This window comes from Pan troglodytes, chromosome 8 (assembly GCF_028858775.2).
Source record: "Pan troglodytes isolate AG18354 chromosome 8, NHGRI_mPanTro3-v2.0_pri, whole genome shotgun sequence".
Classification (NCBI taxonomy): domain Eukaryota; kingdom Metazoa; phylum Chordata; class Mammalia; order Primates; family Hominidae; genus Pan; species Pan troglodytes.
This window is the reverse complement of record NC_072406.2, coordinates 63,850,227-63,872,308: the sequence shown is the minus strand read 5'-3', so window position 1 is coordinate 63,872,308 and position 22,082 is coordinate 63,850,227. Positions and strand designations below refer to the sequence as shown.

General features: G+C 34.6%; 1 protein-coding gene across 6 annotated transcripts in view; it reads right to left on the bottom strand.

Annotated features, from left to right (window-relative positions):
• The window catches only part of PRKG1 (protein kinase cGMP-dependent 1), a 1,291,606-nt gene that overhangs the window by 812,907 nt on the left and 456,617 nt on the right, over positions 1–22,082 (bottom strand). For all 6 annotated transcript variants that reach the window (XM_001162783.7, XM_054660122.2, XM_016919732.4 and 3 more), the window contains exon 3: positions 2,833–2,946. In XM_001162783.7, coding sequence (XP_001162783.1) covers positions 2,833–2,946 — 114 coding nt within the window. The remainder of the gene's footprint in view (positions 1–2,832; positions 2,947–22,082) is intronic.

The following is a 22,082-nucleotide window of genomic DNA, read 5'->3' as shown; positions in this document are numbered from 1 at the left end:
GTCACTGAAATGTATTTATTCACAGCCTGATACAATTGTAAAAACTGCTCTCCTAAACAGGAAACAAGTAATGTACATTGAAAAACTATTGAATGCTACCTAGGATTTAGTTACCACTGTGAAAATAAAAATGCATTAAGATGCCAGATAGCTCTCAGGCTAATCAAGGAAAATAGAAAAGAGAAAGGATCATCAACATTTTCAATCATGAAGGAAAGTGGGTGATGTTAGGGTTTAGGAGGTCAAAAGCCAAGGTATGTAAGAAAGAAGAAGCATGGATAGGTCAGCTATTGTGTAGAAAAATATTCCCCTCAGAATTAGACTATTACGCCCAAGTGGATGAATCCATTTTGAATGATACTCCAAATGGTCAATACTCTTGTCATTTGATACTCCAAATGACATGATGACAGGAAAATACGGACAAGTTGATATAATCTTGAACACTAAGAAATAAATGAACCTTAAAAACCAAATAAATTTGAAGACATGTTTTTATCACATGTAAAGAATAAGACAGCATTGGGAGTTATATTACGTAGTCATTTTGTAAAAGTAGCATCCACAATGTGATCTAATTAGAATCATAACATATCCAGCCTGAAGGCTTAATTTAAATATATAGAAAAAAATGGTGCTTGAGGCCTACAGTCACAAGTACAATCTCCCTAGATAGCAGAGGTGGCAGGACAAAAAAGTCCTGAAACAATAAACAAACATTATTCATACTTCATAGTGCTTATGAAACATTTGGAAGAAACAGTTGTGCACAGATATTGTTTCTGATTCATGCACAAAACCTCTGTACCTATAAATGCAGATATATGTTTGCACTTCACCAACTCTAGGCTCTTTTGTCAACACAACCTTTATATCTTAAGTAGGCACTGTGAAGAAACAAACACACACACATGCACGGATGCATTCTTGAGCTTTCTCTGAGTCTGTGTTAAAGAAGAACATGTCCCATTACTCATTTTCTTTGAAGATGGATGTTCTGACCCCAAAAGAGTTAGGCTTATAATTTGCATTCAACATCTAGTTTCTTCTTGTTGAATTAGATTCATAGTGTCTATTTAAATTTGCCAAATCAGAGTACAATAGATGTTAGTGCAGACGAACATCATTATATAGAACTCTAATAAGAAAACTGATGTTTATGAAGCAAACAAATCATTTCATTAAAAATCTTTGCTGTAAAATTCATGTAAATAAACTATTTAAAATATTTCTTTAATAAAAATTCCATGTTTCATAAGATTAACTACCATGTTATTACCAACTGTTGGCTTTTGGAAATTTTGTAGTTTCAATTAGATTACAGTATCAAGCAGTGTACAAGCCTGAAATATTTAAAAATTTTAAATACTTCAAAACAAAAAAAATACTGAGATATCATCAAAATATGCTATTCTGGTCTTTTTATCTTAAAAGGAATATTTTTCTCATGAAAATGAAGCATGATTGTAAAAATTGTTTCACTTAATGGAGCCATGACTATTATTTCTATAGTTAAGGTTCTTTTTAAGTAAGTTAAAAGTTGTGGCAGATTCTATTATGGTTCACTGAGTCTCATTCTTTGAGCTATGTAATTGAATGATCACTTGAAGTAAAAACATGGCAGCATCTATCAATCAAAAGAGTCCTATGCTTTCAGAGATCAAGAATCAAATGCCAAGGAAGACTCATCCTAAAAGGGGCCCATTTGCAATTGGTGCTACAGTGAATACAATGAATAAAAAGGTGATTTCACTAATAAGATGTGTAAGACAATTTCTGGGACTCCAGTTGGCCATGCATTCTTATGTTTTTTTAAATCCAATTTCATTGTTGTATTTTCAGTTATACGCTGTACTTCTGAAGGAAAAAACGAATACAAAAAGTAGTCAATGAGATCCAGATAAAACTAATTGAAATTCACAATGTACTTGTCATTTTGCCAATAGCATTTTTTTTTAAATGACAAAACCTAATCAAAGTAATCTGTGACTGAAATCAACCACAGGAAAATGTGTCAGAAAGACTTTTCAAACATGAAATACACACGTTTGCCTAAAGATGCAATGAAACTTACATTGTTGACTTTTGAATTCAGCTCTGTTTGTTATACAGTCATTATATACTTATTCAGGAAGCAGATTTTTTTAAAAAAAATCTTTTTCCTTCTAACTATTGCAGCTGCTTCTGCCAAGCAATAAAAGTTGCTAGAGAAATCATATATACACATACATGTAAAATTAGGGAAACAAGCTGCTTTATTGCCCTGATTTAAAATAAGCTCAATCAGTAGAAAAGAAAAGTGCTATAATATACAGCTTGATGAGCAGCTGAAGGCAAAAATATACTCAGATGCAGTTTTAGAATTCAGGAGATATCTTACTCAATGATGTTTGAATGAGATGAAGGACATTTCTTCTCCTAATTTTTCTAAACCACTGAGTAAACAAGTGGAATTTATGTGAAGAATATAACCCAAAATAGACAGACGTAAAAATTTCTTAAATATGATCCTGAGACTATAAAGAGAGAAAAGGACTTGCTCTTATTTGATTCAAATGTATAAAATTATATCATTTAAAAAATCCTAATTATGAGAAGTTATTGATTAAAGGATAATTTTCAGAAGTCAGCAAGAAAATGTAATTATACAAAACTGATTGTTAACAATCACCTTTAGTAGGAAAACAAATACATCAGCTATATTGCAGGGCAAAAATTAAAATACAAAGAAATAAAAGTATAAAGATTAAATGAATGGGCATTTTAAACAACATCTCAAAGGCCTAGGGAAAAGACATTGAAAATATTTAAAAAATATGAAAATAGTCTTACTCTTGACGGTCGCTGTCCGGGTACAGTTGTAAAGAATAGCCAATTCCCCAAACACTTTTCCTGGACCCATGGTACACAACTTCACACCTTCTTTTGTAACTTCAACCTTACCATCTAAAAAGGAGGAGGGAAAAACATGTTATATAAATTCTTTCTCATGCTTCATTTGTTGCATTTTTAATGTGAAGAGGAGTGTTAGGCTCATTTGTAAAAATGCAGTTACCAATCAAAACAAAGTCACCACGAGGCAATGCAAGAAATAAAACAAAATATGGAAGTTAAGAAAAGTACATATTTTCTTAAATTTACTACTGAAAAGATTTGATATGAGATCCAAAGAAACAACAAGAAAATAGAGAGACAAACAGGCAAACATAATATTATTCCAAATCTGTTATTAGTAAACCACAGTAATTCCAATTTTAATGTAATTTTGAATCTGAAAGAAAACTTGAGTAAGTGGTACATTTTCTACAGCACACTTCATACTTGAAAATTCTCATTAGTAAGGCAGCTATTATGAAGAGGGGAATTACTTTGACCCTTTGCCATTATTTAATTCTGCTCGTGGTATCTTTTTATTTAAAACATCTTGCCTGACTTGGCCAAGACTGTCTTATCTGCTTCCTAGCTCTGCAACGTTAACTGTAGGAAAAAACAAACTACAAGGGTTGAGGGAAAAGAAAGCTGTGTTATGACAGTTTATGTTTGACAAAGGACTTGGAAAATGAAATGCTAAAGGAAGTAAAAGCTAAGGCAACACCACATACCGGGTATATATTGTTACCTGCAAGTAAAACAAATGCTGTTCATGAGAGAAATGAAAAAAATGCATATTTTTGAACGTCATACCTATGTAGACTAAGAATTTCATCGCCTAATGCAATCAAGATAGAAATAAAAAGGCAACACAGTCCATTCTTGGCTGACTTCTCCTCTTCTATTTTTCTCCAAGTTATTTATCCACGGTCTACAGAAGAGAAGCTTAATGCCTGGCAAGAGAGTTAGCTTGTGTTTGAAAGGAACTATGTTCCTCCAGTGTTTGCCAAACTTCAGGCCTTTATACTTTGATTTCATAATTGTTCCTTTATTTGTGTGCTACCTGTAATATTTAACCTTTTAGAGTATTGACATTAAATTCACTCCTTCCCTTTTAAAATCAACCTGGTTTTATCTAGGCAATAATCTTTGTAACAACTGAGGTTTAATGTGCTGATTAATTATTTTCAAATACTATAGAGATAAAATCTTAAATACATATATTTTAAATTTTAAGTTTAATCCATATACTAGTGGTACATGATTTACCCTTCAGAGGACATTATCCTACCCTGAAAACCATTTCACATAAATGGTATCAATGAAGAGAGAATTCTGCAGTAATTAGAATAAAAGTCCATAAAAATCTCCTCATTATTTTTGACTGGTGTATGCATGCCCCTCTGTATGTAAAGAAATTAGTCAGGAATGAACAAATTCAACAACTCAAAAGGTTTAAAAAGACTTTCTTACACAGGTACGGCCAAATATTCTAGCTTTCTCATGGTTCACTTCTTGACTGTAGGAAAGAAAATTCTTCCCCATCAAAATCAGTCTGGTAAATTCATCTTTTCATAAGCTTCAGATAGTTCCCATGGCATTTTCCTTCCTTTTTTTCAGTGGCAAACCTATGCCCCTAGAAATTTCATCTACCACTCAAGAATGAGAGACAGGACAGGATATCACACAGAGGTTAAAAAATTTATAAATCATCTAAAGATAGACCAAAAGTTTAGTTCTGGTTCTCTTTTCTGTTCCTTACTGGCCTTATGACCTTGGGCAAATTGCTTAATTTCTCTTTGCCTCAGTGAAATAGATACAATAAAAGCACCTATTTCATTGGATGATTGTCAAAATTAAGTGAGATAAAGCAGGTAAAATTCTTAACACAGTGCCCTGCACATAGCAAATGCTTAATAAATGCTTGCTCTTATCACTGGCATCATTTTCTTATAATTTATATGGAGGTATGATTTATTAGATGACATTGAAGCATAATATTCCATCATCTACTACAGAAACTAACCAAGAACAATATAGGGTAATAGAGGTTTTTAATTTCCCCTCGCCCAGTGGAGAAAGAATTTGTTTTCAGATTCCCTCTCTATGGGGGGTTGAGGAGAGAACCTTTTAGATCATATCCAAAGAAGAAAATAGAAGCTCAGAAAATCATACCAATCTTCCTAGATTAATGCAGTGGCTTTGTACTTTTCTCCATTTGCCTATGTCTGGCCAACATTTGATGTTTCTTCAGCCCTCACAGCCTAGTGGTAGAGACTCCAAAGAATAATATGTAACAATTTTGCAATGCTTTGTAAAATTTTCTTGACCTATAGATCTAGTGTCAATTATACTAATAGATCTAAAAGCAAAAGGAATAATGCCTAAAGAACTTTCAAAAATAAATGATTTGTACAAGTCTATTTCTCTGACTCTTTGGGTTTAATAATTAAACATTTTCAGTAGAAAGAAACCTATGGGCCATGCGAGTAAAACCACTACTAAGAATTCTACCAGACAGTTTTGGAGTTTTTTTTTAAAGAAGGAGGAACATCAGGACTATTGTTCTAGCTCAGTGGTTTCTTAAAGGAAATCTATGGACCCATTACATCAGAACTAATTTGTAAAGATAAGATATTCACCCCATAGGAAAGAGTGAATATCCCTTCACTGCCATGACCACCATACTCAGTTGTACTGCCACTTCTTTCCTGAAAAGCCATGCTCATATAACACTGATGTGTTTCAATTTACTGACAATTAATTTTCTAACAAATTATGTTTCCTATTTTCATATGGCATTACAGCCAGAATTGTGTAAGTCTCCAAAGTTTAAAATTTGTGCACAAGCTCACTTCTGGTTCAAACTTATTTTCCTGATCTTATCTTATATTTGCCTAATTTTCTCATGTTTAACTTATTTTTTTGATAAGGTAGGTATAAATTATACATATATGTATACAAATTATTTGTATATATGAATAATCAGTGCTGGTAACAAAAGGTTGTATTTCACATTAATTGGAATAGCTAAAAATCACTTAGCCAGATTGTATTTGAGAAATAGCAGTTTTGACATAAAACATCTTTTCCAGGCTAAGTTAAACACTGGAAATTCAATATACTCACAACAGTCAAAAAAGTAAGGGATGTGATGTCATATGATAGATGAGAATGATCCAAAAAGCACTGCTTTTTTTTTGAGATGGAGTCTCGCTCAGCCAGGCTGGAGAGCAGTGGTGTGATCTTGGGTCACTGCAAACTCTGCCTCCCAGGTTCAAGCAATGCCCCTGCTCCAGCCTCCCAGCCTCCCAAGTAGCTGGGATTACAGGCACATGCCACCATGCCAGGCAATTTTTTTTTTCTTTTTGTATTTTAGTAGAGATGGGTTTTCACCATATTGGCCAAGACGGTCTTGATCTCCTGATCTCGTGATCCGCCCACCTTGGCCTCCCAAAGTGTTGGGATTACAGGCATGAGCCATCGCACCCCGTCTAAAAAGCACTGCATTTTTTAAGTAAACAGAAAGACATAAATGATAAACAAAACACAGTGTCTGTACTTTGTTACCTGGAGTCATAATTTGGTATCCTTTCTCACACCTGTTATGTGAATGAGGAATGGCTAATTCAAGGAGGCAGGACACACTGGATACTTTAATGAGGGCTCTTTCAGAGACATTTAGAAGTATCCCAATTTTCTAAGAGTCTAGTGAGTTACTGGTCTGATATGTGAAATTGGTTAAACTAATTTACTAGGCCACTCACCCGTCTTGTAGCAAAATTAGAAGTGATTACACATTTACAAATGATTTCCAAGTATAAATGTGTGGTTCACCTAAGAAAGCTAAAAATAATAAAAGCTTTCTGCGTACACCCAGTGACCCCTAATCTCACCTAATCAACTTCCTTTCTTCCTTTAAAGTATTAAGGTAGTCATGAGGCCATTCCTTTAGTTTTATACTCCCTTAAGGAGTTGTCTCTTTTTTTCTTCTTTTTCATTCTGTGGCTACCTCTGAGATGTGTTTTACACTGACTCCATTTGCATAGAAAGTAGATGAACTTATATGTTATTATTTAGGTGGCAAAGACGGTAAAACAAATAGGGAAAATGCAGGTAGGCTGAATATACAGCATGCTTTTGCCAGAGACATACCAAATTTAGAAACAGCTAAGTTTGGAGGTTTTTATATATTATAGTTTGCTACTAACTTTAGAAATGCATTTTGATGAGTTTACTGATGGTCTTCATTGATTAATGTGATATCTATTTCTTTTTAAAAAAACAGAAGACATTCATTAGCATTTATTCATGATTGTTTTAATACTTCAGTTTAGTTTCAGTTTCAAATATGTTAGATTTCAAATCAAAGACTCCTTTTTCAAGAGTATCAGAAAGTTGTTTTCCAGGCACCTTACTAAGTTCTATACTGTTTCTATTAATTTCTCTAAGACCAACAGTTACTAGAGGCTATTAGGTCTGTTACTAAGGGAACAAATGATAACCCAAATGTGGTAATTTATATATTCTGCTTCTGTGCATTTTACTATTTATATTTACTTTTAAAAAATATATTACTAGATTGGTATAATTTTCATCGTGTCCTCTTACCACCATATTCATAAGGAAGAAATATTAAAAAAAATTCAAATCATTTTAATTTGAATTCTACTAAATTGATAAAGTTGTTTGTATGAGAGAAGATTTGAAACAGTTGGCTAAAATGAGGTTTAAAGGGTTATTTATAGTTTTATTTAGCTCTTTTATCGCTCCTGGCATTGTCATGAATAATTGAAAGATGTATCATGGTAACTTGAATGCACTTTTAAATTTTACTTCAGGTAACACATGCCCATTTATGCTCTGGAATGAGCTGAGTCATAAGTCCTAAACCTTGTCATTTTGAGAAGCAATCAATCTTCTGCTTTTTGGCACCACTATACATATACCACCCTTGGAAGGTGTTAAGCATTAAGGGATCCATTATAGCATATCTACTTCTGTGTTTATCTTTTATAAGGCCCTATAAATAATGGAAGAAACTGAGTTTAGAGGGAGACTCAGAACCTCCCGGCTTTGTTTATCCTTATGAGTTTTTCACTAACCTGTGGTTTTGTGCCATAAGGACTTTCATGATAAGTAGAATCAGCTTAGAGATTTATTACTGGCAGGCAGAAATAGAATGCTGGCAATAACCTAATTATAATCACTGTGCTTAGTTCCAGAAATCTTGGTTGGAACATTCAGGACAACTTGATTGACTATTAAAGGGAACCAGGTGTTATAACAAAGGTCTTGTCTAGACAAGAACTCTTATCTCCTTCCTTCTGTAATCTGTTTGACTATACCTTCATGATTTTGTAGGTTGGAGTTTGTGGCTTTTACATTACATATTCTCTCATAATGGCTTCTACAGTTGCTAGATTCAAAAGGAACTTTCAATATTCTGGTAGTGGAGCTGTGCTGTCACCAGCAAGGATGTATTTTCCTTTGGGAGATGGGGTTCATCTGCGGATCTGCTTTCTTAATAGATTAGGCATACTATTATATCAGACTTGCCTTGCAGGGTCATTTTAGATGGGGGGTGCTGTCACCCAGTAAGAAAGTAGAAATTGATGAGGCTGCCATGGGGCTACCTACGGGGAAAAGCCATCCAATTCCCAGGGACAGACTATAAACTTAGATATCGCCCTTAAACCTGTACTTCTTGTTAGTCATTTATATATGTCTTTCTTAAGCCACTATAAGAAGGAAAAGGATGACCCCACTGTGAGATGCAATTTTGTTCTTGAATTAAAGAATAGCAGTGTGTCCTTGCCTTATCAGTTGTCAGTTTAAGATTGCTTTCAAATCTGAATAGATAAAGTCTCTCTGGATCTGAACTCTTGCCCCCTAGATGATGTGTTAACTCTTCACAGTATTAATCTGGATGTTTGAAAATCATTCTTTGGACATTGAATAAAGCCTGTGAGAAACGGCCCTATTTTAGTTTGTTTTACTCCTAGTTGGCTATGTATCTTGCTTAGTAGTTTCTCATTACACATATATATGTATTAGGTTTTTTTTTCTAAACCTTTTTGTATCCATAGTTTCTAAGACCATCATGTTGTTAGAATATTTTAGTTAGAACCAAGCTTCTGATTCAAAGAGGTCACTTTTCTTTGATATCATCATAGAAATAATTCTTACAGGGTGCTCAAAAGCACTAGTTATCCAAATGGAATGAAACAATGTGAGATGGAAAAGTCTAGTTGAGGTTGAAGCTACATGAGTGAAGATCTTTGCTTCTCCTTAGATTAGGCAAATCTGATTTCCCTTCTGGTCATGACTGCTATAAATACACTTGAAACAATTTTCGTTACACTAAATTACAACAGATTATAATACATATTGCATATGAACTAAAACCATTATAGTTATTCTTGGTTGTGAATCAAAAACATAAATAAGCTATCCAAAACTAAAAATCTCATTTATGCAAAAAAAGAGTCAACATACTTATCAAGGTATCTCAACTTCAGAATTGTTTCTAATTCTGAAGTCATGAGGCATACATACATATTCACAAAGAAAACTTATATGAGGAAACAGACTGAAATTTAAGCAATTTTAATATTTAGATATAGAGAATCATCTGAACCATCAGAATGAAAGTCTGGAATGAGAAACTTACATTGCAGCAATTCTGTCCTTGAAGACAATTAAGGAAAAGAGAACATACTAAACCTATTGTAGATGGGTCAACCATTTATCTGACAATGAACAGGATTCTGAAAGGACTTCACAACATCCTTCCCCAGCATCATGATTCCATAAGCTTTCTGTGCATTATCTTTTGAAATGTTAGCACTTAAAATACATGTCAAGCACTAGATAAGTGTTTGTGGACTGATATCAATTTCCAGTAATGAGGAAAGCTAAAGACAGGCCATAGATCCAGTGTGCACCCACAAAAAAGAAAGGAAAATAGACTAATCATCCCCTAAATAAACGAGAGCTGAACATATAATTTAATTGTCTTAATTAAGTCAAGTGTATTAAGCTTAATTCCAGCAATGTATAATACATTCTTGCTCTATTGTTTTTTCTATAATACATGAGCACCTTCAATTAGCCTAAAGAATGAATGGCTATTTCCATAATTGCTTAGAGGCAGGAAAATGGCAAGAGTACTACAATCACTATCAGAATTGAGGGCAGTCTTAATGTGATTTTTATTTTTGTTATGTTTTAATATTAAGCTTGGGTGAGTATGTAATATAATGTAACAGATCTCAACTGGGGGCAATTTTACCCCTAAGGGTACATTTGGTAATATCTGGAAACATTCCTGGTTGTCACAACCAGGGGTCCTCTGGCATTTAGTGGGTTAAGGCTAGGGCTGCAGTTATAATGCAGAAGATAGTGCCCCCACAAGAAAGAACTATTCAGCCCAGTGTCAGTAGTGCCAGAGTTGAGAAGTCCTGATGTAAACAAAAATCCATGAGCATACAAAATACTCTATATTTGAAGGGAAAACTTTGACTTCCACTATTTATCATATTAACTTCCACCAAATGTAAATTACAACCTAGATAAAAGGGCAGCATCAGGTTGCATATTTAACTAAATCATGTTGCCAGCAGATTGAATAAAGCCACAAAGCTACTTTACTGAATAATTTTCCACAGCAGATGTCACCTGAAATTAGAAGTAATTACAGAAATTTCTAAGCTTATGAAGACACTCTACTGATGTTAGAATAACATCCTTTCTCCACACATACTTGAGGATTTCAGATCCTGGCTCCACCATTGACTGACTGTGGAAACTTAGATAACTTATCTAACTCTCTGTGCATGGATTACCTCACTACATATTTGGGATAATAGTATCTTATTTCCTAGGGTTATGATAACTGAATTAGATAATACATGTAGCAAGATAAAGAATATATACGTTGAGTAGTTTTTAAAGAGAAAATTTTCTTTCTTATAAAAAATAAAATACATTGAGAAGCAGTTTTAAGTGGGGATAAGCAGGCCTCTAGGTCATGGTTCATAAAATTTAGAAGGGAAAAAGAGCAGAGTCATAAACATACAGGAAAAATGAAGAAGCTAGAGGTTACAGAGAAAGAAGCCAGTGGGAAAGTCTCATACTTCAGAGACTGAAAGACGTTTGGTGAAAAGGATGTCTAATGTACAGTATTCAATTATTTGTTGCCAGGATGAATGTCCTACCCCTCTCTCCAAATTCTTAGTGAAGTCTGTTTCATACTAATTTCTTGTGTGAGGGGTTTGGGGGAAGATGAAAGCTTGAGGGAAGATCTACTGCTTAGGTTCATCAAAGAATAGAGGGGTCAGGATATGATGAAGGAGTGATGAGGAAAGTTAAAAGGCAGGAGATTTGGAGTAATTGTGTAAATTGTATTAATGTGAGAAACTAAGGACTCAGGAATTTGCATGTATCTTAGGATCATTTCACAAGATGTCAAATGAATACTAAATCCAATTTCATCTAAATTTCAAGGCATTAGAAAGTGAATAGAGTCATTCTTCAATATACCTGGGGATTGGTTCCATGACACCTATGTATATCAAAGTCCATGAATACTCAAGTGTTGCAGTCATTCCTCCTTATGTGTGGGTTTCTGTAGTTTCGATCCATGTTTGGTTGAAAAATACCTACATGTAACTAGACCCGTGCTCAATCCTGTGTTGTTCAAGGGACAACTGTACTGTCAACAAGATGTTGCTTCAATCAGAGATTACATGTCCTTTTTCTAAGTCCATTTGTTTAGCTTTGTCATGGCTCTTAGGCAGAAAAAGGAAACAAAATCACAAAGTTCTTAGCAGATATCCTGGCTTCACTGCTCTTGGATGCTTTGAACCTTTGGCTCTCAGTTTCTACAACAATGCAATGGGAATAATAACTACCTGCTTCACAGTATTAATATATAAAATTTATGTGAAAGATCTTTGTGTGTGATGAAGCTTTCTGTTAATATTAGCATAAACTAATTGAGGGAACAGTTATTTAATTCATACCATATCTGGTTGTAAAAAAAAAAGGGTTAGTAAATACTCATTGATGAATATGTTGGAATGTTAGTCAAAATGTTAGTCACTATTCCTGTGAGCATGCTTGTGTGAAAGCCTTAGGACTACATTATAATTTCATTTCATGTAACATCCAGAACAATAGAAAAAACAATAATTCAAAGTATCAACCTCCTACTCATTAAAAGCATTTCTGGACTATAACTTACTTCACCCAGTGGTATAATACATTTCCTACCATGAGAATTGTTACTTGACAGTTTAAAATATCTGCGCTTGATGTGATATATGTATTTTTTCCCATTTTATGAGGTTAGGATTCTCCAGAGTGTACAACAAGCACTTATCTACCTGCACATTGTTTTAAAACAAAGAACAAACTAAAATGAAGAATAACCACATACCCTGCAAAAAATACTAAACATCTGCTTAATAAGATGAAAAAGAATGCTTTTAAACTTATTTTCTCAAAAGCAATTACACAAATGGCCTGGGGCAGGTTGGGGGTGAGAGGACTTGCTTTGAAAGTCACTACCCAGACAGAGAATGATGACCTTTGTCCTCCAGCACCATTGAGGACAAAATAAGGAGGACTCAAGAATAAGGAAAAACTGAGGGTAAGAGAAAACTGCTGAACAATCCTCTATTTGGCAGTCAAGGAAGATGGTAGACTAATGCATAAGAAGAGCTTTATCAACTGATGACTGAATAAACAAAATATAGAATGGTATTCAGCCATAATAAAGAATGACCTGCTGATACGTGCTACAATGTGAATGAATCTTAAAAATATGCTAAGTGAAAGAAGTCTGTCACAAGAACCACATGTTATATAATTCTGTTGATTTTTGGTATTTTATCTTATTTCAATAGTTTTTGGTGAACAAGTGGTTTTTGGTTACATGGATAAGTTCTTTAGTGGTGATTTCTGAGATTTTGGTTCACCCACCACCTGAGCAGCGTACACTGCATCCAATGTGTAGTCTCTTATTCCTTCCCGCCTTTCCCCCTCCCCACTGAGTCCCCAAAGTCTATTATATCATTCTTATGTCTTTGTGTCCTTATAGCTTAGCTCCCACTTATAAGTGAGAACATACCATATTTGGTTTTCTATTCCTGAGTTACTTCACTTAGAATAATGGTCTCCAACTCCATCCAGGTTGCTGCGAATGCCATTATTTCATTTTGTTTTACGGCTGAGTAGTAACCCATAGTGTATATATACTACATTTTCTTTATCCACTCATTGATTGATGGACATTTAGGCTGCTTCCATATTTTTGCAAATGCACATTGTGCTGCTATAAACATGTGTGTGCAAGTGTCTTTTTCATGTAATGACTTCTTTTCATCTTCAGTAGTGAGAATGCTGGATTGAATGGTAGATCTACTTACAGTTCTTTAAGGAATCCCCATACTGTTTTCCATAGGGGTTATACTAGTTTATATTCCTGCTAGCAGTGTAAAAGTGTTGCCTTTTCACCACATCCATGCCAACGTTTAATATTTTTTGACTGTTTTTATTGTGGCCATTCTTGTAGGAGTAAGGTGATATCTCTTTGTGGTTTTCATTTGCATTTCCTAATAATTAGTGATGTTGAGCATTTTTTCATGTTTGTTGGCAGAGTGTATATATTCTTTTGAGAATTGTTTATTCATGTCCTTAGCTCACTTTTTGATAGGATTATTTGGTTTTGTACTTGCTGGTTTGAATTCCTTGTAGATTCTGGATATTAGTCCTTTGTCAGAAGCATAGTTTGTGAATATTTTTTCCCACTCTGTGTTGTCTAAAAAATACTGATTATTTCTTTTGCTGTGCAGAAGCTTTTTAGTTTATTAAGTCCCATCTATTTATTTTTGGTTTTGTTGCATTTGCTTTTGGGTTCTTTGTCATGAATTCTTTGCCTAAGCCAATATCTAAAAGTGTTTTTTTTTTTCCTATGTTATTTTCTAGAATGTTTATGGTTGCAGGTCTTAGATGTAAGTCTTTGATATATTTTGAGTTAATTTTTGTATAAGGTGAGAGATGAGGATCCAGTTTCATTCTTCCACATGTGGCTTGACAATTATCCCAGCACCATTTATTGAATAGTGTGTTGATATGGTTTGGCTGTGTCCTTACCCAAATCTCATCTTGAATTGAAGCTCCCAAAATTCCCACGTGTTTTGGGAGAGACCTAGTGGGAGATAATTAAATCATGGGGGGCAGTTTCCCCCATACTGTTCTCCCAGTAGTGAATAAGTCTTATGAGATCTGATGGTTTTATAAGGGATTTCCCCTTTCACTTGGCTCTCATTCTCTCTTGTCCACCACCATGTGAGATGTGACTTTGCTCCTCCTTCACTTTCACCATGATCATGGGGCCTCCCCAGACATGTGGAACTGTGAGTCAATTAAACCTCTTTTCTTTATAAATTACCCAGTCTCAGGTATGTCTTTATTAGCAGCATGAGAACAGACTAATATAGTGAATTGGTACCAGGAGTTGGGTGCTGCTGTAAAGATACCCAAAAATGTGGAAGTGACTTTCAAATTGGGTAACAGGCAGAGGTTGGAACAGCTTTGAGGGCTCAGAAGAAGACAGACAAATGTGGGAAAGTTTGGAACTTCCTAGAGACTTGGAGGGCTCAGAAGACAGGAAGAAGTGAGAAAGTTTGCAACTTCCTAGAAACTTGTTGAATGGCTTTGACCAAAATGCTGCCAGTGATATGGACAATAAAGTCCAGGCTGATGTGGTCTCAGATGGAGATGAGGAACGTGTTGGGAATTGGAATAAAAGTGACTGTTGCTATGTTTTAGCAAAGAGATTGGTGGCATTTTGCCCCTGTCCTAGAGGTTTGTGGAACTTTGAATTTGAGGGAGATGATTTAGGGTATCTGGCAGAAGAAATTTATAAGCAGCAAAGCATTCAAGAAGTGACTTGGGTGCTGTTAAAAGCATTCAGTTTTAAAAGGGAAAAAGAGCAGAAAATTTGCACCCTGACTATGTGATAGGAAAGAAAAACCCATTTTTTGAGGAGAAATTCAAGCTGGCTGCAGAAATTTGATTAAGTAATGAGGAGCCAAATGTTAATCACCAAAACAATGGGGAAAATATCTACAGGGCATGTCAGACACCTTTGAGGTAGCTCCTCCCATCACAGGCCTGGAGGCCCATGAGGAAAAAATGGTTTCATGGGCTGGGCCCAAGGACCCTCTGCTATGTGCAGCCTAGGGACTTGGTGCCCTGCATCTCAGCTGCTGAAGCCATGGCTAAAGAGGCCAAGGTAGAGCTTGGGCTGTGGCTTCAGAGGGTGCAAGCCCCAAGCCTTGGCAGCTTCCATGTGGTGTTGAGTCTGTGGATGCACAGAAGTCAAGGATTGAGGTTTGGGAACCTCTGCCTAGATTTCAGAGGATGTATGGGAATGCATACATACATGAAAGGGATTTGCTTTGTCTCAGATGAAACTTCGAATTTTGGAATTTTGAGTTAATGCTGAAATGAGATAAGACTTTGGGGGACTGTTGAGAAGGCATGATTGGTTTTGAAATGTGAGGACCTGAGATTTGGGAGGGGTCAAGTGCACAATGATGTGGTTTGGTTCTTCCCCACCCAAATCTCATCTTGAATTGCAGCTCCCATAATTCCCACATGTTATGTGAGGGACCCAGTGGGAGATAATTGAATCATGGTGGTGATTTTCCCCATACTGTTCTCATGGTAGTGAATAAGTTTAATGAGATCTTATGGTTAGATAAAGGGTTTTCCCTTTCACTGGGCTCTCAGTTTCTCTTGCCTGCCATCATGTAAGACATGACTTTGCTCCTCTTTTGCTTCCACCATGATTATGAGGCCTCCCCAGCCATGTGGAACTGTGAGTCAATTAAACCTCTTTTCCTTATAAATTACCCAGTTTCAGGTATGTCTTTATTATCAGTGTGAGAACAGACTAATACAAGTGTCCTTTTGCCACTTGATGTTTTTGTTTGCTTTGTCAAAGATCAGTTGGCTGTAAGAATTTTACTTTACTTCTGGGTTCTCTATTCTGTTCCATTGGTCTATGGCCTATTTTTATACCAGTACCATGCTATTTTGGTAACTGTAGCCTTGTAGTATAGTTTGAATTTGGGTAATGTGATACCTCCAGATTTGTGATTTTGCTTAGCCTTGCTTTGGCTAGGCAGGCTTATTTTTAGTTCCATATAAATTTTAGGGTTGTTTTTTTCTAGCTTTATGAAGAACACTGATGGTATTTTGATGGGAATTGCATTGAATCCTTAGATTGCTTTTGGCAGTATGGTCATTTTCACAATATTTGTCCACCCATCGATGAGCATGGGATGTGTTTCCATTTGTTTGTGCTGTTGATGATTTCTTTCAGCAGTGTTTTGTAAGTTTCTTTGCAGAGATCTTTCACCTCTTTGGTTAGGTATATTCCTAAGCATTTTATTTTTGAGCAGCTGTTGTAAAACGGTTTGAGTTTTTGATTTGACTCTCAGCTTGGTCACTGTTGGTGTATAGCAGTGCTACTGATTTGTGTACATTGATTTTGCATCCTCAAACTTTCCTGAATTCATTTATCATATCCAGGGCTTTTTGGATGAGTCTTTAGAGTTTTCTAGGTATACAATCATATCATCAATGGACAACAACAGTTTAACTTCCTCTTTACCAATTTGGATGCCCTTTATTTCTTTCTCTTATCTGGAATATTCTCCAAGATGGACCATAGGATAGGTCACAAAACACATCTCAATAAACTTAACAAAATAAAAATTATATCAAGTATCCTCTCAGACCACAGTGGAATAAAACTGGAAATTAACTCCAAAAAGAACCCTCAAAGCTATACAAATACATGGAAATTAATCTGATTTTAAATGGTCTTTGGGTCAATAATGAAACCAAGATGGAAATTAAAAAAATATTTGAACTGAATGATAATTGTACACAACTTATCAAAACCTCTGGGATACAGAAAAAGAAGTGCTAAGGGGAAAGTTCATAGCATTGAATGACTACATTAAAAAGTCTGAAAGAGCACAAATATACAACCTAAGATCACACCTCAAGGAACTAGAGAAACAAGAACAAACCAAACCCATATCCAGCAGAATCAAAGAAATCACAAAGATCAGAGCTGAACTAAATGAAACTGAAATAAACGAACAACAACAAAAACAACAAAAAATACAAAAGATAAATGAAACAAAAATTTTGTTATTTGAAAAGATAAACCAAATTGATAGACCATTTAGTGAGATTAATGAAGAAGAGAAGAGAGAAGATCCAAATAAGCTCAGTTAGAAATGGAATGGGAGATATTATAATCAATACCACAGAAATACAAAGGATCATTCAAGGCTACCATGAACACCTTTATGTGCACAAACTAGAACATCTAAAGGAGATGGATAAATGCCTGGAAATATGCAACCCTCCTAGATTAAACCAGAAAGAAATAGAAATTCTGAGCAGACCAATAACAAACAGTGAGATTGAAATGGTAATTTAAGAATTACCAATTAAAAAAACCTGTAGAAATAGTTAGATTCACAGCTGAATTCTATCAGACATTCAAAGAAGAATTGGTACAAATCTTACTGAAACTATTACAAAACATATAGAAAGAGGAAATCCTTCCCAAATCATTCTATGAAGCCAATAACACCCTAATACCAAAACCAAGAAGGGACATAATTAAAACATAAAACTACAGACCAATATCCCTGATGAACACAGATGCAACAATCTTCTACAAAATACTAGCTAACCGAATCCAACAGCATATGAAAAAGATAATCCACCATGATCAAGTGGGTTTTATACCAGGGATGCAGTGATGGTTTCACATACTCAAGTCAATAAATGTATTATATCACATAAGCAGAATTAAAAACAAAAATCATATGATCATCTCAACAGACACAGAAAAAGCATTTGACAGCACTGCCATTCCTTTATGATTAAAACCTTCAACATAATCAGCATAGAAAGGGACATACCTCAAGGTAATAAAAGCCATCTATGACAAACCCACAGCCAACATCACACTGAATGGGGAAAAGATGAAAGCATTCCCCCTGAGAACTGAAAAAAAGACAAAGATCCCCACTTGTACTACTTCTATTCAATATAGTCCCAAAGTCCTAGCCAGAGCAATATAATTCCATTTATATAAAATGTCTAGACTAGCTAAATCTGCAGTATAGACAGATGGTAGACTAGGGTTCCCTATGACTGGGAGAAGTGGAAAAATGGGGTATAACAGCTACAATTTCTTTTTAGGGTAATGAGAATATTTTAAGTTTGACTGTGGTGATGAATGCTCAAGTTTGTTTATATGCTAAAAGACACTGATTTGAACACCTTAAATGGGTAAATTGTATGGCATGTGAATTATATCTCAATAAAGTTGTTAAAAATAAGGATTAGCACAGGTACATAGTAATTGTTCAATTATAAGATTTGTCACTAATTCCATTAATATAATAATATCTTTTATGAAAAGATTAAGAATTAGAGATGCTTTGACTTCTCACTCTTCCTTCAGTAATTCTCTCCTATTCACTTTTGGACAATTATAACACATGTTTCACCAACTGTAATAACCTCTTTTGACTTCCAAAATTACCATCCATCACTTCCTAACCTCACTTTCAAAGAACATCAAATTATCTTTAAGTCATGCAATTGATGATACAAATACTTATTGTGAGCACAGTTAATCCACACAAGTGTATCTATTTCTTAACTGAAACTCTGCCTTAAGCCCTTGTTGACCTGGATTCTCTGCTATCAAACTATACTGCAAAGAGAAAAGAATAATTTATTGGATGCAATTCTGATAAAGTATCCCCCTGTTAAGAAGTTCAAACTGGTTTCTCCAGAGTCAAATTCATATTGCTAGCTATGTGTGTCTAGTATTTCCATGAATACAGATCTTCTCTAAATTAATCTGAGTTTGAGTCTTCATCTCTGACATTCTCTTATTCAAACCTCATGGTCTAGCTCAGAGGTTCTTACCCTAATAGAACTCAGGGATCTGTGAACTTGGATAAGAAAAATAATATATACATCGTTATTTTTACTAACCTCTAGTTGAAGTGTGGTAACAAACAACAGTAACAAATCACGTTAGTTTAAGAGTATTATGGACATTGTCACCAATAAAAAAAAAGTTTACTTACTGTATGACAATTGTTGCAAATAGCTTTAAACATTGCTTAGTCTCATCACTCCCTTAAACTCATGGTAGTTATTAGACATACTGTTAGGTCTTATTATTTAATGTGTTAAATAGAAATAACACCTATTAGCAAATCACAAATTTATTTTATATTATTTTAGTTATTGATTCTCAATATAAATAGTTGTTTTGGTAGTCGAAAGTAGTGTATTTTATGCACTTAAAAATATTCTGAAATGAGGTCCATACACAGCAGACTTCCAAAGGGGTCCCTAGCACAAAAAAAGATTAATAACCCCTAGTTAGCTGAATACACTTCTAATATTTTACACAAAATGTTTAACTTTATTCATCATTGAATTTGCCATTCTCTTAGACTTCTACAATGCTTTTGCCACAATGAGGGGCATCTTTTTTTTTTTTAAATTTTTGTTAAGACAAGGTGTTTCTTCTCTCCACTCATTCAAGTTCCAGCCTTCCTTCTCTACACCACTGCCAACTCAGCTTCTTCACAAAGCACTCTTAGGTCAGTCTAAGTATCTCATCCCTTCCAACATGGATAAAACTCTGCCAAAAAGTTGAAAGATTTTTATAGCTGCAACTGTTTATTAGTTTGTATTTTCTTTAGATTTTCCATATATATTCTCTGGGTTTGTTCTCTTCTAATGAACTGAAATGATGGCCCAGAATTTGCCTAAGAGAGAGAAGACAAAGTCGAATTCTTTAAAAGCATGTAAGTTAGTTGGCTGGAGCACTTGTTAGAAGTCCAACATCATGAATTCCATCTCATTACTTGCCAGCTAACTTTAATTGGCTCCCTGGCTGTATGGTTTGCCTCTTACCATAGAGTTACTAATATGTCTTTGGTCATAGGAGGAACAGGGGAAATGTTTGGCTCTGTCAGCACAAATCCAATTATAAAAAATGAAAACATTATATACACTGCTTAGAAAAATGAAAACATAAACTAGATATACTTCTTAAATGGAAACTATAAAATATAAACTTTATCTTGAATCTTTAAAAAAAATTTTGTTTCTTAACACATTTATGTTAACCATTCTTCTATTACTGAAGAACTTTTTATAAAGAAACCTAATAGGTTTAAAATATATAAAAGGATGTGGAGTTCTACACAGTCTTGCGCAGCAATAAATTAATTTAGGGATCTAATTCCTATAAAAAATATTATTCCTAATGAATTGGGACCATCTATGAATAATATGTCCCTTCCAAACATGTCCTAAATCATTTATCTTTTGAATTTAAATATCTCTAAATGGTATTAATGCCCATAGCTCTTTTTCTGTATTTCCAGATTTTTAGTTTATTCACTGATTTGCATCAAAAACAAATAAGAAGTTTTCATCTGAGCATCTGATTTCTTTTTTCTTTCATAAATCCTAACTATGCCCAGATTTCAGAAAAGTAAATTAAAAAAGGAATTTGCATTCTACTTCCAGACAGGGTAAAGATTATCAACAGATAAAAAGTAAAAATATTGTATTTTAGTCACAAAAATTATGAAATAGAAGTTAAACTAAAGTTGTGCTTCCAACTAAGAGATGGCTTTTTCATAAAAATTGGGATATAAAAATATATCCAAATAACATTATAAGAAAACTCCGGTGTCTAATATGTGAAAATTCAGAATATAAATATGATATGCTGGCTGGGCACGGTGGCTCACGCTTGTAATCCCAAAACTTTGGGAGGTCGAGGTGGGCGGATCACTAGGCCAGGAGTTTGAGACCAGCCTGGCCAACACAGTGAAACCCCGTCTCTACTAAAAATACAAAAAATTAGCTGGGCATGGTGGCGGGTGCCTATAATACAAGCTACTCGGGAGGCTGAGGCAGGAGAATCACTTGAACCCGGGAGGCAGAGGTTGCAGTGAGCCGAGATCACGCCATTGCACTCCAGCCTGGGTGACAGAGCGAGACTCCATCTTTAAAAAAAAAAAAAAAAAAAAAAATATATATATATATATATATATATATATATATATATATATATGATATGCTGTTAGTGCAGAGTGGTTTTAAATTATGCTTGAATGCTAAGAAAACATGCTTCTCTGTACATCACCGTAGCAGCACAGGAAATAGTAATGTTGAAGTTTGCTAGCCTTGGGCCTTTATTTTTAATGTTATCCTAACAGACTTTGAAGTCCTTGGTCTCTATAAAGTATAAAGTCCATGAAAAGTGTCATGGGGCCAGTTGACATCTCCAGGATTATAAAGTAAGAATAAAATTAAAGCTCTTCAGTGAGACCAAGACAAAAGGGCTTACATAAGTTCTTCACATTTCCCACATATTTTATTCATTACAAAGAACAGTGAAATCAGACCTTTTCTGTGCTAATACCATCCTGTAAAAATGAGTAAACACGAAAGGAACTGAACTATTTTTATTTATTTATTTATTTATTTATTTTATTTTTAGCACTGGACCATTTAACCTCATGTTGAATAATATGCAAGTTTGACACAACTAAAATCCATTTGCTAAAATGAGCAGGTTTTGGGTAGGTGAAAAAACTAAAACAAGTCCTGGGAAATATTACACCAAATAGAAACCAATGCATCATGGCTATTTATATTAGGTGAGGTAGCTTGAAAATTCATTTATTGAGATGTCTATATTCATATTTTTCTTTTTGCAATGTCATTTTGGTCTTTATTTTTGGACACATAGCATGTTTTAATAAATCAGTTTTACATGTGCAACTTTTTATAACATCAAAATCAACAAAATATACTTTTCATAAATTCCTCATCACTGTGAATTTACTTTCAAATAAATGTAAGTAGCAGGTGGAACAATGTGTTTCTATATACGAACCAGTGCAACACTGACAGTCACAATTAAGGTATCCAGGAAGCTTGAAAATTAAGATTTATGTAAGGCAAATAAATCTGCCATGAGTCCTACACCACCTGTGTCCAGACCTCCCAAGATTTCTATCTTTTTAAAAAAAATCATTGGTATATATCAGAGACAT